Source organism: Castor canadensis, chromosome 1, assembly GCF_047511655.1.
Source record: "Castor canadensis chromosome 1, mCasCan1.hap1v2, whole genome shotgun sequence".
In the NCBI taxonomy this organism is placed as follows: domain Eukaryota; kingdom Metazoa; phylum Chordata; class Mammalia; order Rodentia; family Castoridae; genus Castor; species Castor canadensis.
This window is the reverse complement of record NC_133386.1, coordinates 208,690,892-208,714,580: the sequence shown is the minus strand read 5'-3', so window position 1 is coordinate 208,714,580 and position 23,689 is coordinate 208,690,892. Positions and strand designations below refer to the sequence as shown.

The window sequence follows — 23,689 nt, the reverse complement described above, 5'->3', positions numbered from 1 at the left end:
TCTGGGAGGAGGTGGGATGCCTAACAGTTCCAAGCTGTTCCTCTGAGACCCTCCAGTACTTCCATCACTCTGACCCAAGCCCAGCAGATATGTCAGTTTCTGGCGCCTGCCTGCTCAGGACACTTCTGTGGCAGAGTGTCCTTGTGATGGGGAAATGGCCTATTTCCTCTGCTAAAGTGGCTGTGGGAAGGTTATTCTTTGGTGTGGTGATGGGCCCCCCAAACTTCCCCTATTCCAGGAAGCTGGATAGGCTCCTTGCCTATCTTGGAAGGTGATGAACCCTGTTGCATTTTGAGGGTTGGGCCTGTCAGGGTCTTGGGATTCCCTGGGGGGCCTGGAGCCTCAGTGGGGTGCTTGGTTCATGGGAGGGTCCTACCCCTTCCTCCTCCTGGCCAGGTTCCGTCCAGGCCTAATTTCTCATAGGGCTGTGGAAGTGAGCCAGGGTGGGGACAAAGGTCTGGGCCAATTCCAGCTACAGGGCCTTGGATAACCAGAGGGGGCAGCTTCCTCTTTAAAGCCATCTGGCTTCACAAAGGAGGCCTGAGCAGGGCCATCTGCTAGCCATTGTCCCTGGGGCCTGTATCAGGCCTCCATCCAGGGCAGCATGGCCCAGCCAGTCTTCCACTGTGGGTCCACAAGAGTGATCCTATGCTTTAACCTGGTTAGTGTATGAAAGGAGTAGGGCACAGAGGTGGAAAGCAAGAGACAAAGGGCCCTGGCTGGGAACTGTGGGGTTGGCCTCTAGACAGCAGCCACATGGTCACGGGTGGGTGGGCTGTCTCTCTTCTAGCCTCAGTTTCCCCATTTGTAAGGGAAGATGGGAAGTGGAGCAGCGTGCCCCGTTACCCAGCTCAGAAGCTGCAAGCTCTGAGTCCTGACCGGTGGCCAGGCGAGTACAGCCAGTCCCCAGGCCAGGGCGGGTTTCCTCTCCGGAGAAGTCCAGCTGCCAGCAGTTCGCGGCAGGTGTCCCCGGCGCCCCTGCTTCCTTCCCCGCCGCTCTCCGCGTGGGACGGGGTCGGCACGCTGGGTGTCCGCATCCCTGTCCACATCCGTGCCTGCTGCGCGGCACTCACAAGCCGGGAGTCCGGCTTGGCGACGCCCGGGGCGGGCCTGCCCTCCGCGGTGACCGTCGCCTGCCGCCCGCAGCGATAACAGGAGACGCCGCACCCTGTCCGCTTGTTCCGGGGGACCCACGCCCTTCCCATTGGGACTCGGGACACAAACTCTCAGCGCTACCTCCAAGTTCTTTGGCCTCGGCTCGCCCGCGCTGCGGGGCGGGCGCGCGCACGCCGCCTCACGCCGTCCGCCGCCGCGCGCGAGGTGTGGCGTGCGCGCGCGCGCGCCGGCGCGTGCGTCGTGCGTGCGTGCGCGCGCGCGTCCCATAGAGCGGCGCTCAGGGCCCGAGGCGGCGGTGTCTAGGCGTCTCCGCGCTCCAGGGCTCCTCGGCGGCTGCCCTCGGCTTGACGCCCGTCTGCCAGCGCCCGCGTTCTTCTCTGACTGCCGCCGAGGCCGCTCCGGGGCGCAAAGATGCCTGCCGTGTCAAAGGGGGACGGGATGCGGGGCCTGGCGGTCTTCATCTCCGACATCCGTAACTGTGAGTGTCCGGCGGGCCTGGGCGGGGGCGCGGCCGGGGCCCGCAGGTGCGACCCGGGGTCCTGGCGGTGCGGGCTCAGCTGTGGGGCGGGGTCCCGGGGCGGGCGCGCAACACCGAGGTGCAGGCTGGCTATGAGGGTTGCGGTGCGGGGTGGCTGTCTGTCGTGCAGATTTGGCCGTGAGGTGGGGGTCTGGGGCAGGGGCCCAGGCTGGGGTGCGGGGTGGGGACCCGGTGTGCAGATCAGGAGGTGCTGGCGCAGGCCGGAGTGCGGGGCGGCGGTCCGGGGTGCAATTTGGTTAGTGGGGCGGAGGTACCAGACGGGGTGCGGGACAGAGGTCCGAGGGTGCGGACCTGGGGTGGCTGCAGATGCTATGCTTGGGTTGGGGGTTCAGACCCAGGTGGGTGTGGGGGTGCCCGGGGTGGAGGATTGGGAATGGCAGTGCGGGGCGGGGTATCTGTGGGGTTTGTGGCATCGCCGAGGGGCTTCCGGCCAAGACGCCCCTCCCCAGAATGATGTCATTTCTGTCTTTCTAGCAATGGAGCATTTAACCCAGTCTTTTCCAAACTAGCGTGGATTTTCATTTTGGGCGGGGAATCCAGAGGCTGTGCATCCAGGCAAAGGGTTTGTGACCCGGTTCTGGCGGCTTGTTGAGCGCTGATTAGATCTCACCCGTTGCAATTAGAGTGACTCATTCCCCCAGGGAACCGGCATCAGCCGGGTGAGGATGCTGGAAGGTGCGCTCCTGCTTTGCTTCTGGCAGGTCCTCTCAGCTAGTGTCCCTTGGGTGGAAAAAGCCACCGAAAGTGAAATGGGTCAGGAAGGCTAAAGGTCACGCTGGTTGGGTGCCTAGGACTTGGGCGTTCAGAAACTCTTGTAGGTTATTAGAGACATTCCCTTATTTCAGAAAAACCACTTTCCTGTCTGTTGTGTTTTTCCCTTGCTGTCCAGCAAATAGTTGTCTCCTTGATTTTTACTACTTTAGGGTTAATGTATATCTTGAGAAACATTGAGACCTCACCTACTGCTCAGTGCTGTTCCTTTAACCCCCTGCCTCCTTAGCCTGGGTGGAGGACCCTGAGCCGGGCTGAGCCTGGCAGAACTCTCTGGAAGGGCAGAAGACACCTGTGTCATCTACTGTGTAGAGAAACAGGCATCCTCAGATCAGGGCTGTACAGGTAGAGCAGCATTGTCTTTCCTCTTTGTTAGCCATGGAACGAAATTTCCGAGACAATAATATTCATAGTCATGATGCATTTTGTGGAATTGGGTGTGTGACTTGTGACAGGGATCCTGTGGATGAAGTCTTAGCAGCCTTCAAATTTTTTGAAGAAAATTGCACTGGGCAGGACATCAGGAGTAAAAGCTGTTTTCTTACACAGTGGACACCACTTATTAGATGAGTTCTGTGTCAGGTCCTGCATTTGGTCAGTGGGGCCATGTGGTGAGTGTTTGGTAAATACTTGTTGATTGACCAAAGATTCAGCCTTCTCCACCTTGGCACAGCTGACGTTTGGGATGATCATTTGTGGTGGGGGGCTGTCCTGTGCCCCCGAGGATGTTTAGCAGCATTCAGTTGTGACAGCTGTAAAATGTTTCCTGTAGGGCAGAGTTGTTGCCAGCTGAGAACCACCGGTGTGGACCGATGTACAAGACAGTTTCCATTTGCCCCTTCCTCACAAGCATCTCTTTTTCATCGGCTCTCCCTGTTGTTGCTGTGGCCCTGCTATTCTCCTTTGGAGCTGTTCTGTTCCTTTGGGTGTTGCACCGTTCTCCTGTACTGTAAGCTCCACAGGTGGGGCCCTGTGTTGCTCTTACAGCCTCAGGCACACAGTATGTGCCCTGCAAATGAATCAACCAAGAGCAAACCATAGAAGCACTTGAGTGAGCCAGAGCTAGAGCTGGTCTAAACTTGACCCTTGTGTTGAGGGGAGAGGGTCCCTGCTTCCCTTTTCCCTGCCTGGCTCTGACTGTTCTCCCATTGTGAGAGTGAGTGATATGAATCTTCAGGCTCTGGGGACCAAGCTGGTCTCCAGGGTGCTGGCCCTGCTACCAGCCCCATGAGCAGCAGAAGCACCAGTGACGGAGCATCTGTGTGGAGGGGTGGGTTTTGAGTTGAACTCTATCTTGCAGCTTCCTTTACCTTGAGCTTCCCTTCTACGAACTGTCCTAAGCACGGAGGACAGTGGGTAAGGGTCGAAGGTCACTTCCTGGGCCAAGCTGCTCTGTGTGCCTGCACACGCGGTTAGTAGCCCACTTATGGCATCTGCAACCATGAAATGAACATGCTCAGGCAGTATCATACCGTACCACTTACACCTGTAGCTTTGTGGTCAGGTAGGCCCTTTTAGTCTCATTAAGGACATTAAGTTGTCCTTTCTGATCGACTGCACCCAGGGCCATGAAGTTGCTAATGTGAATTCAGTAAGAGGAATTAATAACTGTTTCCCTTTCAGTCATTAAAAAAATTCTAGTCCTTTTATTTAGTTCTACTTTTTAAATAATTCATTATTTTGAAGTGAGTTATATATGATTTATTTTGAAATAACTATGGGAAGTTGTGAAGAAATAGAAAGGGAGTTTCCTTCATACCACCTTTCCTGGTGTGGACATCTTGCATAACTATAGGATATTTTCAACATGGGGAAACTGATATTGGTACAAATCACTGGACTATTAAGATTTTATTTATTTGTCTGTCTATCTGGCTATTGTGGTGCTAGAATCAAACCCAGCATGCTTTGAACATGCTACATGCACTCACATGTATATGTGTGTTCCATATGGCTTGAATACATGCAGCTTCATATGACCCCCACCTTGGTGAGATACAGAACTGCTCCATCATCACAAAGCTCCCTCCTACCAGTCCTTGTAGCCACACCTACCACCCCCACCCTGGCAACCACTCTATAATTTTGTGAGCTCAGGGATGTTGTATAAATGGAATTGTACAATATGGGACCTTTGGAGACTGGCTGTTTTCACGCAGTGTGGTCTGTAGAGGTCCACACAGGTTGTTGTGTTGATTGACATTGTGTTCAAGCAGAGGATTCCAAGGAGACAAAAGCAGTGCTGACATTGGGAAAATAACCAGCACTTACTACTCAGTTATTGTGGAACTTTTGTCTGCTTTCATAGATGATAGCTGTGAAGGAGAGTCACAGTAAATCACCATGCTTCTCTTTTTCTCTGTTTTTTTTGGTGCTGGGGATGCATGCAAGGCAAGAGCACTACCCCACGCCTTTATGCATTGCTGTTGTCTTATCAACACTAACATATGGTTGGAAGTACAGGTGGTCCCCAACTTACATGGTTCAACTTAACAATCTTTTGACTTTACTATTACAACTTTTTTTTGGTGGGACTGGGGTTTGAACTCAGGATTTAACACTTGCAAAACAGGTGCTCTACTGCTTGAGCCATACCTCTAGTCCATTTTGCTCTGATTATTTTGGAGATGGGGTCTTGTGAATTGTTTGCCCAGGATGGCCTCAAACCTCAATCCTCCTCATCTCAGCCTTCCAAATAGCTAGGGTTACAGACTTGATTTTATTATCGCATGAAAGTGATGCATGTTCAGGAGAATCCCTGCTTTAAATTTTTGAATTTTGATCTTTTCTTGGGCCTCCCATGCTGCTGGGCAGTAGCAGTGAGACACAGCCTCCAGTCAGCCCCATAATCACCACACAAACCCCGAGACTCTACAGTGTGCCGCGTTGCTCAGCTGTGATGGCAGGTGGGTTGTATGTACTCAGTACATTTTCCACCTGTGCATCTCCATCTTACCATGGGTTTATTGGCGCATAACTGCATCGCAAATTGAGAAGTGTTATACGCTCCTGAACAGTCATACTCTCAGAACTGGCTACAGAATGAGCAGGACTGCAGCACAAGGGAGAGGTGACAGCTCCTTGTTGTGAGACCAGGCTTGTTGCCACGGGCAGGAAATTACAAAAATTGCCATTTTGTGTGTGATGCTGGTACTGTGCTGCTGAGGTGAGTCTAGATGCTTCCACTGTTCTTAGGGCAATGTACTCAGTGCCTCCAGGGACTCAAGGGAAGGGAGGTGAGGACAGGAGCACTCAGCAGGTGGTAGGACTGAGTCTTCCAGGTTCAGGAAGAAGGGGGTGGTTTTGCTGGTGTGTGGAGCTCATGGTGCTGCGAACTCTGGTGAAACTGAACACGCCTTTGAACTGTACTTTACTGTGACTAAACATTAAAAACCTATTCGTAAAATCCTGCTTGTTATTAGTCGTAAGTTGAACACGGAGAAGCAGACCATAAAAATTCAAATTCTGCTTAAGCGTCAGTGTAAAAATTAAACATGAAGTTTGTACTTCATTTTCCTGCATAGTGGTGAAGACAGAATCAGACATTGTCATTCTGTTGTTGGGTTTTTATTTTTATTATTTATTTGAGGTGGGGATGTCACTGTGTAGCCCGGGCTGGCCTTGAATTCTCGGTCCTCCTGAGTACTGGGATTACAGGTGTGCACCATCACAAATGGATTTGTTGTTGAGTTTTTATTTTATTTTTATTTGTTTGTTTATTTTTGGTGGAACTGGGGACTGAACTCAGGGCCTTAAGCTTGCTTGGCAAGTACTCTACTACTTGAGCCATGCCTCAGTCCTGGATTTTTAAAAGAACCTTCAAAGTTAAAAGTCCATTTGGTCCTCCCTGACTGTCCATTTAAGAAGTGCTGACTTTTAAAAAGAATGCTTGTCTTGCATATTTTCTTTTGCACTCTTCTGCATAATTCATATTCCTTAGAAACTGATTTGGGAAGTGTGTGATGTGGGGAGCAGAGAGGATGAGGAAGGAAGTCTGCTGTGGTGGCTCCTCTGTTCCTGGGTGGTTGCAGCTTCCAGGAAATGCTCACGTTCTTCATGGTACGTTCCTCCCGCTCCTCTGAAGGGCGGGTCCCTGTTCTTTTGTGATGAGTTGGATGTCTCAGTGGTAGCTTATTCCCACGTCAGATACTTTTCATCAGTTCTTTTTCCTGTAGCATGCTTTCACTCTGCTGCTTTTGGCAACAGTATACGTCAGGACTTTGTAGTTACAGTTCTTGGAAAGGCTGCCTTTGTGGGATTAGATGGCATTTCCTTGGCTCTTAAAAAAAGTCAAATGAGTCAGACCAGAGGGGAAGATTAGAGTCTGACACAGAAAGCAGTATTTTAAGGAGATTTTACACTATATGAATAGAATTAGAGTATAAGTCGTGAGCTCCTGAACAGGAGTCTGAGTCCTTGGGAACCAAACCTGTCTGTTGCAGGTTCTTGAGCATGGGGCCAATCTCCCTTAGCTCAAACTTCAGAATTTATAAGATTCCAGAGCCAAAAGTCTTTTTGTAAGTTTGTGGTAGATTTGTTTGGGAAAAACACTGGACCTGAGCCAGGTGTGGCATCTCATTACCTGTCATCCCAGCACTTGAAAGCAGGAGGATCATGAGTTCAAGGCTAGCCTCAGCTATGTAGCAAGATCCTGTCTCAGGGCAACAACAACAAATTTTTGGACCTGTGCTCTCCTGAGGCTTGGCATGGTCCCTCCTGTGTGGCTGTTCTTAAGCCCGCAGATTGTCCTGTGACTACAGGACCTACCCCAGCGCCATGTCTGTCACACCTGCCATGTGCTGGCTTCCTCCCAAAGTCTGAGCTGTTCTGAATTCTGGAACAAATTTGGCCCCAGGTTTCAGATGAGGGATGGTTAATCTGGGCCCTTTCTGTGGAATGCTGTGGGATTCAGAGAGGTAGAGCACATCTCTACTGCCCGAAGGGCGCTCACAGTCCAGTGGGAGACTGAGTCCTCAGGATGGTGTGCCTAGAGAGTCACAGGACATCAGCATGGACAGTGTGGGCCCTTGCCTGGTGGACTTCTCTGATCTGGAGGTGGGGTGGTTCTAGGGGAAGGCAGAGAAAAACAATTGGGGCACACAAGGTGCTTGGATATCACAAAACACTGATTCCAAGTTGGGTGGCTTTGTTTTGCTCTGGTGCTTTATGAAGAAGCTAAATAACTTTTCCTCCAGTTAAGAGAGATAGGCTGAATGCCATTCACTAAAACAGATCAGCAGGCTGGGCGTGGCACACACCTGTGATTCTAGCACTTGGGAGGCTTAGGCAGGAGGATCACAAGTTCGAGGTAAGCCTGGGCTACATGGTGAGACCTGGTCTCACCAAAAACAGGCCAAGTGCTGGTGACTCACGATTGTAGTCCTATCTACTCTGGAGGCAGAGGAGGATCTTGGTTTGAAGCCAGCCCAGGCAATAGTTTGAGACACCCTATCTTGAAAAAAACCAAACACAAAAACATAAAGGACTGGAAGAGTGACTCAAGTGGTAGAGTGCCTGCCTAGCAAGTGCAGGGCCCTGAGTTCAAACCCCAGTACTGCCAACAAAATGAAACAAAAGAAACCAAATCAAATCAAAATAGAGACCAATTGGACCGTTTTTCCTAGGTCATATTATTCCTCAGATTCAAATTTTAAAACTAGGACTGGGCGTGTAGCTCAAATGGTAGAATGCCTGCCTAGCAAGTGCAAGGCCCTGAGTTCAAACCCTAGTACCACCACCAAAAAAAAAAAAAAAAAAAAACCCAAAAACAAAAAACTGAACAGATTTTAAAACTGTATTTATAAGCATTTACTGTCTTTACGCCTTCCTGTCTTTGGTTCAAAAGTTGACATGGCTGAAATGTCTCTGAAAGCAGCACTGTATGTGCAGTTTTGTCCTGAGAGAATTTCAGGATGTCTGGGATCAAGTGGTGCTCCTCTGCTGAGGTGGAGCAGGGTGGTGATGAGAGTAGCTCTGGATTGGAGATGGAGTTGTGAGATTTGGCTGACATGCAGAGGGTAATCAGCATGCAAGTAAACAGCCCCACCGTGAAACAGTGCCCTGGAGGCTAGGGTTAGGAAGGAGACCAAGAAGAGTGTGGGCACGAGGTCACAGTGCAGGACACGAGTGGTGAGTCTTGGGCTGCATTCCCTGACAGGCTGGGTAGAGGAGCTGTGTGAGTTCTTAGCCACACTCAGGCCCTGCAGCACACAGACAGGAACTGAGACTGGGGCTACACTGAGTGATTAGCGGGTGGGAAGGGGGTCTTTTGGCGCCTGTCCTGTGGGTGGGATGGTGGGCAGAGCACAGGTATAGAGGTGTGAATTTTCAGAGAGGCCATGGGCAGTGACAACTCACATCTGCCCTGGGCCCTAGAGAATGGGTGTCCTGTTGCACCAGGACTCCATGGGTGAGACACAGTCTGTCTGCAGGATGCTCACAGAGAAAAACCTGCAGCCAGTGGTCTGGGTCAGATCCTGCTTTGCTCTGCTTTCCTGCCCACCTTTGCCTTTTCAGTTTATTCATTTATTTACCTTTAAGGTACTGAGGTTTGAATTCAGGTTTGCTAGTTAGGTGCTTGACCACTTGGGCCCTCAGTCCTTTTTACTTTAGTTATTTTTCCACTTGAGTCCTGTGTTTTTTGCCCGGGCTAGCCTGGACTGTGATCCTCCCATTTTTTCCTGGGAGGATCACAGTCCAGTTGCCTAGTTTGATGACGGGCATGTACCACCATGTCCAATTTATGGATTAAGATGGGGGTCTCCCTAATTTTTTGCCCAGGCTGGCTGGGAACCACAGTCCTTTCCATCTTGGCCTCCCAAGTAGCTGGAATTATAGGCTTTCAGCACCATGCACTGCCTGTGTGTTTGTTTTTTGAGATAGGGTCTCACTACATAGTTGAGCCTGGCCAGGTGTGTGTTACTGCACCCTGCTTTCCTTTTAACCTTTACAATGGCAGTCCTGTGGGTGTTTGGAGCCTTCACTTTTTTTTTTTCATTTTTCTTTTATTATTCATATGTGCATACAAGGCTTGGGTCATTTCTCCCCCCTGCCCCCACCCCCTCCCTTACCATCCACTCCGCCCCCTCCCTCTCCCCCCCCTCAATACCCAGCAGAAACTATTTTGCCCTTATTTCTAATTTTGTTGTAGAGAGAGTATAAGCAATAATAGGAAGGAACAAGGGTTTTTGCTGGTTGAGATAAGGATAGCTATACAGGGCATTGACTCACATTGATTTCCTGTGTGTGGGTGTTACCTTCTAGGTTAATTCTTTTTGATCTCACCTTTTCTCTAGTTCCTGTTCCCCTTTTCCTATTGGCCTCAGTTGCTTTAAGGTATCTGCTTTAGTTTCTCTGCGTTAAGGGCAACAAATGCTAGCTAGTTTTTTAGGTGTCTTACCTATCCTCACCCCTCCCTTGTGTGCTCTCGCTTTTATCATGTGCTCAAGGTCCAATCCCATTGTTGTGTTTGCCCTTGATCTAATGTCCGCATATGAGGGAGAGCATACGATTTTTGGTTTTTTGGGCCAGGCTAACCTCACTCAGAATGATGTTCTCCAATTCCATCCATTTACCAGCGAATGATAACATTTCATTCTTCTTCATGGCTGCATAAAATTCCATTGTGTATAGATACCACATTTTCTTAATCCATTCGTCAGTGCTGGGGCATCTTGGCTGTTTCCATAACTTGGCTATTGTGAATAGTGCCGCAATAAACATGGATGTGCAGGTGCCTCTGGAGTAACCTGTGTCACAGTCTTTTGGGTATATCCCCAAGAGTGGTATTGCTGGATCAAATGGTAGATTGATGTCCAGCTTTTTAAGTAGCCTCCAAATTTTTTTCCAGAGTGGTTGTACTAGTCTACATTCCCACCAACAGCGTAAGAGGGTTCCTTTTTCCCCCGCATCCTCTCCAACACCTGTTGTTGGTGGTGTTGCTGATGATGGCTATTCTAACAGGGGTGAGGTGGAATCTTAGCGTGGTTTTAATTTGCATTTCCTTTATTGCTAGAGATGGTGAGCATTTTTTCATGTGTTTTCTGGCCATTTGAATTTCTTCTTTTGAGAAAGTTCTGTTTAGTTCACTTGCCCATTTCTTTATTGGTTCATTAGCTTTGGGAGAATTTAGTTTTTTAAGTTCCCTATATATTCTGGTTATCAGTCCTTTGTCTGATGTATAGTTGGCAAATATTTTCTCCCACTCTGTGGGTGTTCTTTTCAGTTTAGAGACCATTTCTTTTGATGAACAGAAGCTTTTTAGTTTTATGAGGTCCCATTTATCTATGCTATCTCTTAGTTGCTGTGCTGCTGGGGTTTCATTGAGAAAGTTCTTACCTATACCTACTAACTCCAGAGTAGTTCCTACTCTTTCCTGTATCAACTTTAGAGTTTGAGGTCTGATATTAAGATCCTTGATCCATTTTGAGTTAATCTTGGTATAGGGTGATGTACATGGATCTAGTTTCAGTTTTTTGCAGACTGCTAACCAGTTTTCCCAGCAGTTTTTGTTGAAGAGGCTACTATTTCTCCATCGTATATTTTTAGCTTCTTTGTCAAAGATAAGTTGCTTATAGTTGTGTGGCTTCATATCTGGGTCCTCTATTCTGTTCCACTGGTCTTCATGTCTGTTTTTGTGCCAGTACCATGCTGTTTTTATTGTTATTGCTTTGTAATATAGTTTGAAGTCAGGTATTGTGATACCTCCTGCATTGTTCTTTTGACTGAGTATTGCCTTGGCTATTCGTGGTCTCTTGTGTTTCCATATAAATTTAACAGTAGATTTTTCAATCTCTTTAATGAATGTCATTGGAATTTTGATGGGAATTGCATTAAACATGTAGATTACTTTGGGGAGTATCGACATTTTTACTATGTTGATTCTACCAATCCATGAGCATGGGAGATCTCTCCACTTTCTATAGTCTTCCTCAATCTCTTTCTTCAGAAGTGTATAGGTTTCCTTGTAGAGGTCTTTCACATCTTTTGTTAGGTTTACACCTAGGTATTTGATTTTGTTTGAGGCTGTTGTAAATGGAATTGTTTTCATACATTCTTTTTCTGTTTGCTCATTGTTAGTGAATAGAAATGCTAATGATTTTTCTATGTTGATTTTATATCCTGTGGAGCCTTCACTTTTACCCACAGTTTAAACCTGGTGGGATAGTGGAGCTTGCATCCTCCCCTCCTTCTACTCAAAAAACTTGTACTCTGGAGTTTGGTGTCTGGGTACAGGATGATTTAACAGTGTAGAGACCAGATTCTTTTGGACTGCTTGGTCTTTGTTTTGCATATTACTGTTGATATCCCTTCCATGGGTGACTCAGGGTGACAGGATGGGCCCTCCTCCTCCCTGAGCTCCCTAAGAGTGCTGCATCAGGACATCCTTTGCTTCTTTCATGGGAGTAGCTGAGACAGCACCTATGCATTGCTATTGCAGCTTAAAAAGCACTAGATTGACAGTCATAGGCTTTTTTTTTTTTTGCAGTACTCGAGTTTGAACTCAGGGCCTATACCTTGAGCCACTCTGCCAGTCTTTTTTTGTAATGGGTTTTTTCTGAGATAGGGTCTCACAAACTATTTACCCGGGCTGGTTTCGAACTTTGATACTCCTGATCTCTGCCTCTTCTGTAGCTAGGATTACAGGTGTGAGCCACCAGTGCCAGGCCAGTGATAGGCTTTTAAAGTGACCAAGAGAAAACAAGTGAATAAAATTTTAGGAGCACTTTCGATTGCATTTATTGCTATTGAAAATATGGTTCTGAGGTCAGGTGTGGTGGTACATGGCTATAAATCCCAGCACTCTGAAGACTAAAACAGGATGATCTCAAATTCCAGGCCAGCCTGGTATGCATAGAAAGACCCTGTCTCAAAAGAACCAAACCTTGCAAGCACTTGCTTTGCAAGGTCAAAGTCTTGAGTTCAATCCACATACCCACCAAAACAAACCAACCAACCAAACATACAAATTCTAAAACCTTTTATTTTTGTTTTAATTAATTTTTGAGATAGGGTCTTGCTATGTCGCTTAGCCTGGCTGGCATGGAACCGCGTGGCCCAGGCTGACCTCAGGCTCATAATTCTCCTGCCTCTGCCTCCTGAGTGTTGGGATTATAGGCGTGCACCACCACACCCAGCTGGTTTTGCTGGGTGTATTTAGATTTTTCTTTTTTTCTCTAGATTCTGTTTTCTGACATAATTGTACAATTTACTCATCCATTCATCACATCTATTGAGTGCTTGCTGTGTGCCAGGCATTATTTTAGGCACTAGGGATTCAGTGGTTAACCAAATAGACAAAATCCCTGCTACTTTCAGAACTTAAAATTCTTGTGAGACCAGACAGACAACATAAATGAGGAAAACAGGTATGTGTTTGTATCTGTGTCTCTTCATATACCTGTCTGTCATGAAAAAAATGAGGTGGGAAGAGGAATTCAGAGTGAGGTAGTAGTTGCCCTTGTGAGGAAGGCGTTCAAAGTCTAGCCTGCACAGGACAAGTTTCAAGGACACTTGAAGGACGTCTGGCAGTGAGCTGTGTAATGTTGGGAGGAAGCTCTCTGGGAGAGGGGTCAGTTGCTGAGGATGGAGAGTCAGTAGAGCAGATCATGTATGGTCTGTAGGAATTCCGTGGAGGTTTGAGCACTGGAGTGAGCCATTCCAAATTGCTTTTGCTTTCAATAAGGTCATTCTGGTGTTTGTGTTAAGACTGAACAATACAGGCCAAGGGTCAAAGCAGGGAGACCACTTGGGTGGTTATTGTTTGCTGTGGTCTGAATGTGTCCCTAAAGTTCATGTGTTGTAAATTTGGTATCCAATGCAACAGATTAGGTCTTGACTGGATTAATGCTATTATCACAGGCATGGACTAGCTATTCAAGAGGGGGTTCCTGATAGGAAGAATGACTTCCTCTTCCTTTTTTTTTTTTTTTTTTGGTGGTGGTTCTGGAGTTCACTAAGGGCCTATACCTTGAGCTTGAGCCATTCCACCAGTCTTTTTTTTGTGAGAGGTGTTTTTAAGATAGGGTTTGCAAACTATTTGCCCGGACTGGCTTTGAACCAGGATCTTCCTGATCTCTGCCTCCTGAGTAGGTAGCTAGGATTACAGGTATGAACCACTGGCGCCCAGCTTTCCCTTACTTTCTTTCTCGCCACTATCCTGCCCTTCTGCCTCCACTGTGGATGACACAGCAGTGGGAAATGGACTAAGACACTGCCCCTACCTGTTGGAAGGTGAGGCGTAAGGACCAAAGCTGGTGGAGGCGAGGTGTGTTCTGTCCCACGTGTTAGGCGCTGTGCTTGAACAGGCTGCTGCCATGTTCTCTGTTGGTCCCGGGCTTGCTTAGTCACTTTTCTGTTACTGGTTCTTGGCAGTTTGATTTATGATGCACCTGGTAATTTTCTGCATGCTTCTTACGCTTGGGATTGGAGTTTCTGTTCCTCACTTTAACAAGTGCCTGAGATGATCATCTTGTAAAGAGAAAAGGTTTTCTTTGTCTTACAGGCTTGGAAATTCCAGTCTATGATTGGTTGGCCTTGTTGTTGTGGGTCTGTGTCGAGGCAGCACATCGTGGCAGGAGTGCATGGTGGAGAAAAGCCTCTCTCTTCATGGCGGAGAAGTGAAAGACAGAGAGAAGAAGAGCATGGGGTCCTATAGGCCCCTTCAAGAGTACACTCAGATGACCTGAAGACCTCCCACTATGCTTTCCACTCATGACCTCCTAGTAGCACCAGACTGGGGAGCAAGCCATGGGCTTTTGGATGACGTTCCAGATTCAGATAATAGCAGTTCTCAGTGGATTTGACAGATTTCAGCATTGTTTCATGAACTGCTTTCTCTGTCCTCCTTCCTCTGGAGGCGCTGGTCACATGCTTGTCAGGCCCCTGGTGGTTCCCATCCCCACCTCTGTCTTAAGAACCACTGATCTGCTGATGTGCTGATGTCATGCCGTGGGTTCTCACCCAAGACGTCGTGTGGATTTCTCATCTCTCCAAGTCCAGTCTGGTCTTAGGTTGCGCGTCTCTCTTCTGATCAGTCTTATGCTGCCCTCAACCTTTGGACCTCATCTCCCACTTTCATCCTTTGCCTTTCCTGCCTGTGCTGTCATTTGATCTCCTTGCTCACTGTATGTTGTTTTCTGTTTCTTGGCTGGCCTGGCGATGTTTTGCTGAGCCCCAGACACAGGGTACAGTTGACAGCAAGCCCTGCTGTCTCCCTATTCTGTGATGAGGAGCTGAGGCCAACCTGCTGCTGACTGCTGGGTCTGACAGGTTACAGACCACTGTGTGCACCATCTTCCTGGAGGTGTTCTGGAGTGTCCAGGTGTGCCTCACTGAGTACTTAGAGAGGAGCGTGCTCAGTGAGGAATGATTAGGTGAGCCTGATGGGGAGCTGGGGAAATAGCTGGCTGACTCTGACTCTGCAGGTTGGAGTGGTAACTGCTGAGGGCAGGGCATGTGTTAGCTTCCTGCTCCTGTAGGACAGATACACACACACACACACACACACACACACACACACACACACACACACACACACACACACACACACGCAGCACCCCATGTTGTCTGAGTGCTGTGGTCACAAATCCAGTGTGGCTTGGAGCTCTTCTGTGTGGGGTCTCAGGCTGGAGTCACGATGTCCATTGGGCTCTCATGGTGGGTCTTCTTCCTCACCTACCTGGTTGGGACAGGACTCAAGTCTCCTTCCTGGCTGGCCATTAGCTCAGCCACACCTCCAGTCCATTTTACTCTAGTTATTTTGGAGACGAGGTCTCATGAACTATTTGTTCGGGTTGGCCTTAAACCTCGATCCTCCTGATCACAGCCTCTCAGGTAGCTAGGATTATAGGTGTGAGCCACTGGTGCCCAGCTCCAGGGCCGACTTTACCCCAAGAGCCTGCCTGAGTTTCTTTTCCCTCATTATATGAGACCCCTGCAGAATCAGTCCAGACTTGGCTGTCTGATTCATCCTGTTCCATGACTCTAGGCAGGGTTCCTGTCATTCCCATCTTAGTGCAAGGTCATTCCTGTCTCTGCAGGGTTCCTTTTGCCTGTCAGGTAACTCACAGGATCCCAGTCAGAGAGTGAGGAGGTCTTTGTGAGGACATTCTGCCCATCTCATTGGAGTTAGGAGGATTTTCATTTTTTTTGAAGGGACTAGGGTTTGAACTCAGGGCTTTGCACTTTCAAAGCAGGCACTATACCACTTGAGCCTGGAGATGGGGTGTTTTGAACTATTTGTGCTGGCCTCGAACCATGATCCTCCTGATATCAGCCTCCCAAGTAGCTAGGATTACAGGCGTGAGCCATTGGTGCCTGTCTTACTTGTTTTTTAAGGTTAATTTATTTATTTGTGAAAAATTTCCCTAGTGCCTGCTGGATGTATTGAGCAAATGGACAAAAACAGCTGCCCTCCCATGGCTGAGGTTCCAGCCAGATAGATATGAGGTAGTCAAGCAGGCAGGGTCAGTGCTAGCTGGAGGGAGCCAGGGAGAGATGCTGGAGACCTGCAGGTTATTACCCTGTGACATGTGCAGCTGGCAGAGAGTCAGTAAAGAAGAACCTATGCTCTACTTTGCAGAGTGTTACTGAGTGCTGTGTTGAGAGGGAGGGGAGTTAAATACTGACTTGCAGATGAGGAACCGAGGTGCAGAGAAGTGGTGCTAGCTTAGGTCATTGAGCACCTGAGAGGCAGAGCTTGCTGTGAATCCTGTCATCTATCTCTGAGCTGTCGACCGGTCACCCTGTCCTATCTCTGGCCAACTGCCTCCAGCTCCAGGCTGCCCTCACGCCCTGCCAGGAGAGGGGCTCTTGCTTCAGAAACAAGAGACAGCATATGCTGTGGCCAAAGTGTCTGCTGGAGCTGGTGGTGTCCTTTATCATTGAGGAGTCACTGGGTGTTGCCTTGCAGTTAGGTCAGAGCCTCTGTCTCCAAGGCCTCCAACGTCACTGTGCGAGGCCATCTTCCTGCTGGGCTCTGCCTTTGCCTTAGAACCTCCTGTTGCTTCTCCTACAGCAGAGGCACCTACATAACCTTCAGTTTTATACTTTGTTCTCACCTTGTAAGTCCCGCAGTTCGTTTTCTTGTTAAAGAAGAGCCCAGGGTCAGTCCTTTCCACTTGCTTACATGTGTGTCCAGAGCATTTACAGATGGTACCACCTTGATACATTTTCCAGATTTTGACCATTTTAATGGGCTTCTAGTCTGTTGCATGGAAACACTGATTTATCTTCACTTTTATTGTAAGTGATTGGGCAGGTCTTCTCACCCAATAGCATTTTTTGTTCTTTTTTTTCTTTTCTTTTCTTTTGGTGGTACTAGGGTTTGAACTCAGGGCCTTGTACTTGAGCCATGCCATCAGCCCCGTTTTTGCCTTCAGTCATTTTTTCAGGTAAGGTCTTGTGTTTTTTTTGCCCAGGCTAGCCTGGACTGTGTCACCTCCTACTTAAACCTCCCGTGTAGCTGGGATGACAGGTGAGTGCCACCATTTCCCGCTTATTTGTTGAGATGAGGGGGGGGGTCTCACTAACGTTTTTCCCCACAGGCTGGCCTCAAATTGCTAGCCTCCCAATCTCTGTCTCCCAAGTAGCTGGGATTAAAGGTGGGAACTACCATGCCTGGCCTCAGTTTCGTTATTTTCTTGCTCATGTTGTTCTATTTAATGTTTTATTAAAAACCCTAAAGGATGTAGTTAATTATGAAGTGCTAGTCCTTCTTGCCCTCATTCCTAAACCTCAAAGTTATTTTTACATGATAGCTATTCTTGTATTTACTTGTGTTTAGCTATTAAATCTAAGTTACATGTTTGTATTATTACAAGTGCTTAGGTTCCATTCATATATTTAGATGGAGTCTCACTATGCAGCCCAGGCTGCCCTTGAACTTCAGATCTGCCTGCCTTGGCTTTCTAAGTGCTGGGATTTGATGTAGCCCTCATGCCCCACTCTTTCCAAGTGTCTTTTCCCCCCTTGAATGCCCACTGTAGTGCCAGGCATGCCTGGGTTCTGGGACACGAAGACCATTGTGCTCACTTGAAGCTCATATCAGTGGTAAAGTTAGAAAAGAAAAAGAAAATCTTGAGGTATGTCTTAGAAGGCAAATTAAGTGTAACAGAGAAAAATTAAGGAAGGAAGGTGATTGAGTAAATGAGGGGACAGATTGTCAGTTTTAAACAAGGTGATCAGAGTTGGCTGTGAAGGTCACAGTTGAGCAAAGACTTGATGTCAGTGAGGCACTGGACCAGAAGAGACTGGGGAGGAGCAGCAAGCTTAGGCTGTGTGGGAGGATGTCCAGGAGGCCCATTGGCTATTGGAGCAGGCCAGGGAAGGGATGGGGTGCTCAGTTCAGCCCTGAGCACCCATCCTCTGGTGGTTCCAGCCCTGGTGATACAGAGCGTAGATGAGCAATGGGCAGTGTCACAGAGCATCAGGCAGGAAACACAGGGTGCTCTTGGGCCAGTTCCTGTGGGGCTGATGTGATGTGGGGAGACGATCCAGGAAAGGGAGCATGTGTACCCGTTGCAGAGAGCCATGAGCAGTGGGGGCACACTTAAGGAGCTGGTAACTGCAGCATGAGCAGTTCCTGGTAGACATGGCTGGAGACCAGGTTGGAGCAGGCGGGAAGGCCAAAGCCAGGTTGAGGGCACTCCACTGTGGGATGTGGTCTTTGGGGGCATTTCAAGCAGGGGAATGGCACTATGCAATTTCCTTTTCATTAGTTAGCAGTCATTTTGGATGTAGAGAATAGATTTTTAGACTAGGCATGGAGGCAGGAATGCCAGTGAGGAAAAGATTGGTTGCAGTGCTCCAGAGGAGATGGCAAGGGACTGAATCAAGGCAGTAGGGGTAGACAGGATTACCAGCGAGCCCAAGACTGGAGCAGCATCGTAAACCTGTTAGACCACCAGACAGGTGCCGCTCCAGCAGCAAGAGCAGAGGGCACACCTCTGTCCTGCAGATGGCTCCTCCAGAGCACATCCTGGGCTGCCATGAGACCAAAGTCACACAGCGCATGCCAGGAGACAAGTCTGCAAGTGCCTCGAGGATCGAAGTCACACAGTGTGCACCCCAGCTGCAATGAGAGAGAATTAGAAATCAGTGACGGGGAAATCTGGGAATTCACAAATAGATTACAATTAAACAACACCCTTCAAACAACCAGTGGGTCAAGAAGAAAGCACAGAGATTCAAAATATTTGGGCATAAATGAAAGTAGAAACACAACATACCAAACCTTATTGAATACAGTGAAAGCAGGGTTTGGGGAGGAATTTGTAGCTATAAATACTTGCATTATAAACAAAAGAAAGAAGCCGGGAGCTGGTGGCTCATGCCTGTAATCTTAGCTACTCAGGAGGATTCTGGTTTGAACCCAACCCGGGCAAACAATTCATGAGACCCTATGTTAAAAAAACCCATCACAAAAATAGGGTTGATGGAGTGGCTCAAGGTGAAGGCCATGAGTTCAAACCACAGCCAGCACTGCAATAAAAAAAAAAGTCGAGAGAGGTGGACCACATCTGTAAAAATCCCAGCATTCTGGATGCTGAGCTAGGAAGACTGGGTCCAGCCCACCCTGGGCTATATAGTGAGATCCTGTCTCAAAACCCCAAAACATTCCCCCCCCCTCACAAAAAGAAGAAGGCTCTCAAATCATTAACCTTGACCTAACATTCCACCTTAGTCACCAGAAAAAGAAAAAACAAACTCTTAACAAGCAGAAAGTAGGAAGTAGTTTAGAACAAAGATTGCTTTTTGTTTTGAAAAAAATCAGAATTGGTAAACCGTTAGCTAGACTGACCAAGAGGGGAAGAAAAAGAGAGGTCTCAAATGACTAAACTCAGGAATGAAAGATGGGACATTATTACTGATCTTCAGAAAGGAAAAGGATTGTAAAGGAATACTATGAAGAACTGTGTGGCAAAACATTAGATATCTTAGATGAAATGGACAAATTCCCAGAAAGATAAATTTCCTGAAACTGACTTGAAGAAATAGATGTCTAAACAGTCTGATCACAAGTTAAGAGATTGAATTAGTAATTTAAAAACTTTCCTGCAACTGCAAGTCTTGGGGGCTGGTATAGTGGCTCACGTGGTAGATCACCTGCCTAGCAAGCACGAGGTCCTGAGTATCTCTTAAAAAAAAAAAGAATAAGTCTGGACCAACAGCTTTACTAGTGAATTCTACCAAACTTTTAAAATACTAGCACTAATCCTTTATAGACTTTTTGGAAAACAAGAAGAGGGAGCACTTCCCAACTGGTTGCATGAGGCCAGGGCTACCGTGATGTCCAAGCCAGAGAAAGATGCCACAAGAAAAGAATATTACAGACCAGTATCCATCAAGGCTGAAGGAGCAGAAATCCTCAACTGAATGGGATCCCACAGACTCCGGCAACACATCAAAGGGTCATGCACTATTTCTCAGCGAGAGTTATCCCAGCAAGGTGGGCTTGGTTAACACCTGAAAGCCATTCACTCCATAGAGGACAAGAGCCCTGCAGGCTTCACAGTGGATGGTGCAGAAAAGAATAGAGTTAGAAGGCTCACTTCCTAACTGTAAAATAGTCTGTGTGGTATGGGACAGATGTGTAGGTCAGTGGGATAGAGGAAATAACGCTCTACAGTGTTGGTCAGTTGATCTTTTTCTGTTCTTTCCTTGGTTGTGCTGGGGATGGAATCCAGGACCCTGTGCATTCTAGGCGAGCACTCTACCATTGAACCATACTCCCAATCCTTGGGCAATTGGTTTTTTGACAGGAGTGCCAAGATAATTCAGTGGGGGAAAAGAACAGTCTTTTTTTTTGGGGGGGGGGTACCGGAGTTTGAATTCAGGGCCTTACACTTTCTAGGCAGGTTCTCTACTGCTTGAGCCATGCCCCCAGAAAGAATATTCTTTTAAACAAATGGAGCTGGCATAACTGGATCCACATGCGAAAGAAAGTGTTGGGATCCCTGTCTCATACCATACACAAAAATTACCTCAAAATGGATCCCTAAACCCAAACATGAGAGCTGAAGCTATGAAAATCTTACAAAAAGGACTGCAGCGTGTGGTTCAAGGGGTAGAGCACCTGTCTAACAAGCCCCAGTGCTCCCAAAAAACCAGAAAGCAAAAACAAAACAATTTTACAAATACTATAGGATTAAATATTTGTGATGTTGTGAAATATTTTCTTAAATGTGACAACAGAGGACCTGAGTGCCTGTGGCTCATGCCTGTAATCCTAGCTACTTCATCCTAGCTACTTCAGTGATGGAGATCAGGAGGCTGGAGGTTCAAGGCCATCTGGGCAAGGAGCTCACAAGACCCCACCTCCAAAATACCCAGCACAAAAGAGGACTTGAGCAGTTTCTCAAGACTTGTGAGACCCCGAACTCAAACCCCAGTACCGCCCAATATATACTTGACAACAAACGTGTATATGATTAATAGATCAATTGTCATCACTAAAATTAAAAAAAAAATGTGCTTCAAAGTACTATCAATAAGGTAAAAAGACAACCCAAGAATGAGAGAAGAACCTTTGACAATCATGTGTCTGCATATTTAAAGAACTCAATGATAAGGCAGATAACAATCGAAATATGTTTGCTTGGACAGGTGTGGTAGGGTCAGCCTATAATCTCAGCATTTGATAGGCTAAGACTGAAAGATTGTGAGATCAGATCTAACTTGGGCACCAATATTTCTAGGGATGGAAGCGTAGCTCCACAGTAGAGCACTTTCCTGGCATGTAGGGCCCTGGGTTCTATCCCTAGCACCACAAAAATAAAGATACAGGCACTTGAAGGTGTGGCTCAAGTGGTGAAATGTGTACCTCATACACACAAAGTCCCCAGTTCAAACACCAGTACCAAACATCATCAATATTTGAATATAAATTTCCCCCAAGTAGACATACAAATGTTCCATGAGCACTTTAAGCTCCATCAGGAAGTGGAAATCAGAACAATAGTGAGGGCTTGCAGCATGGCTCAAGTGGTAAAGTGCTTGTCCTGCAAGTGTGAAGCCAAAGCAAACAAACTGAAACAAACAAAAAGCAGTGAGATACTGCTCCACGCCTGCCAGGATGGCTGTGATGAAAAAATGCAGAATATATGCAATAATTAACTGACCACAGACTCACAATCCTCCTGCTTCAGCCTCCTGAGGGCAGTCTGTGCCTGGCCTAGGTTGGCATTTTCTATAATCTGTCATCAGTTCCCGTACTATGTGTTGGACTTGGAGCTGTTCTAGTATACCAGTACTGTCAGTGATGAGTTCAACCTGCAGAGAGGAAGAAATGATTAACCAGCATGGCTCTGAGGAGTGACTTTTATACCAGCAGCTCAGTCCAAGCCTGTCCCACAGTGCATTCTTTGCAACACACTGAGGCAAATCACAACTTGCTTCTGACCAGTGACTGTGGCTAGTGTGGCCACTCATTAGCCACCAGCACTCATAAGTCAAGGGTGGGAGTTAACCTGGTGCATTTCAGATGAGACAGTACAGGGTAGCTAAGACCAGAATCTCAGAGGTCAGATTACTGGATGGGCTTGTTGCTCTGGCTGGTAATGTTACCCTCATAAAATTGATTTCTACAGTCAGAGTAGACCATGACCCCTCGTCCTTGCCTGAAGCTAACTCTTCATCAGAGTTCTGTGCCCTGCAAGGTGAGGCCCTGTGCTTGGGAGTGGGAGTGTGGCCTCAATGAGGGAGAACTGTGCTGGGTCAGAAGCCTGAGGGTGGCCACTGTGGGCAGTGACACATTGTAAGTGCACAGTGCAGGCCTCTCACTTCCCACAGAGCATCTCAGCACGCTTAGGTAGGACGTTGCTATGTGTCGGCCATTCCTTCCAGCGTGTTCAGACCCAGTGCAGCAGCTGCTCTGGTGGAATTTCCCCATTCGTTTCAAGGGGACTTGCTCTTGGTGATCATGGTGCTCAGCTGAGTAAAGACACTAGCTGTGGAGGGCAGTGAGTGTGGCTTACGTGCCGGACCCTGCTGGTTGCTCACCCGTTTGCTAACATAGGGGTCTGCTTTGCTGTCTCCATCATCAGACTAGGCTTCGAGGTGTCACAGAGCTGGGACACATAATCCTTTGTCTGGGAGTGGTGGCACTGAGTGCTGTCTTGGTATGTTTGCCCTCTAGGTTCTGTGTGTCTGTATACCTCACTCACATTGCCCCTCAAATCATGGGCTCTCAGATAGATAGACCTCTTGTTGAGAGGCACCCTTTGGCCATCCCACACTATCCTCTGCTACTCCTTAGCCTGTCTGTGGTAGCTGGCATCTGACCTGGGTAAAGAAGAGACAACCTTGCTGGTGGAGTGGCTCAAGTGGTAGAACACCTGCCTAGCAAGTGTGAGGCTCCGAGTTCAAAGCCCAATACTGCTAAATAAATTAAAATGTTGGTCTGAAGTTTTCTTTAAAAAAAAAGCAAAAGAGACAACCTCACTGGCTGGTTGAAGGGGTGGAGGGGGGCGCTGTAGGCAGGGGCAGTGGATGTGTGTGGTTGGGAGGGGATGCAGCAGAGCCTCTGGTTCATTTCTGAGCTTGCCCCAGGGGAGAGCTGGTGGACAGGTGGCAGGACTCATAAAGTGTGGTGTCATCCTGCTGCACTTGGAAGAGACTTGGGTTTTTTGCAGGGGAAGCCATGGTCAGATGAATTGAAGGGCCCAGCTGGAGGCCTGAGGACTGGAGTGCCCCAGCAAACCCCAGTGTCCATGGAGGGCTGAGTGCAAGGCCAGGATGGTGGGACTGGAGTGGTGTGTACAGGACCTCCTACAGAGCAGGGGCTGTGGGTACTGGTCAGGCAGGAAAACAGGGGAGGGGAGGTCCAGCAAAAGTGGTAGGCAGAGCCTCACCTTCACCTGGGATCAGCCCAGGGAAGTGGAATTTCAGGACCACACTAGCGGTACCTGTCACTTCTGAGAAGTCTCTGTGTGGGCCCTGGATGGACCGGTCTAGGAAGGTGCCTCACGAGGGCACTGCCTCACTCCCAGGCCTGCTGGTCTTTTCCTCCACCTGCTGTCAGTGGGCCCCCTCCAATCTCCTTTCTTCCCACTAGGAAACCTGGCATCAGAAGATCCTGTTAGGTTTTCTCAGTGGTCACGTATGAGTTGACCATGCTGCCACCCCATGTGAGGGCTGAGCTGGCCTCTCCTTCCCCGTGCTGTCATGGGTGCCTGCCATTGTGTGTGTCTACTTCCTGAGCACGTGGCATTTCTGCACAACTCTCCTCTGCAGACAAACTCACATTCACACTCCCTGTGGCTC

The 23,689-nt window shown here is 48.0% G+C and overlaps 1 protein-coding gene across 2 annotated transcripts in view; it reads left to right on the top strand.

The window, feature by feature from the left end:
• The first annotated feature begins 1,371 nt into the window (after window positions 1-1,371).
• Window positions 1,372-23,689, top strand: part of Ap2a2 (adaptor related protein complex 2 subunit alpha 2) — a 76,102-nt gene continuing 53,784 nt past the window's right edge. Inside the window, exon 1 of one of the 2 annotated variants that reach the window (XM_074051369.1) lies at window positions 1,372-1,594. In XM_074051369.1, coding sequence (XP_073907470.1) covers window positions 1,528-1,594 — 67 coding nt within the window. In that variant the 5' untranslated portion in view covers window positions 1,372-1,527. The remainder of the gene's footprint in view (window positions 1,595-23,689) is intronic. The other variant, XM_074051377.1, reaches the window with a different exon arrangement.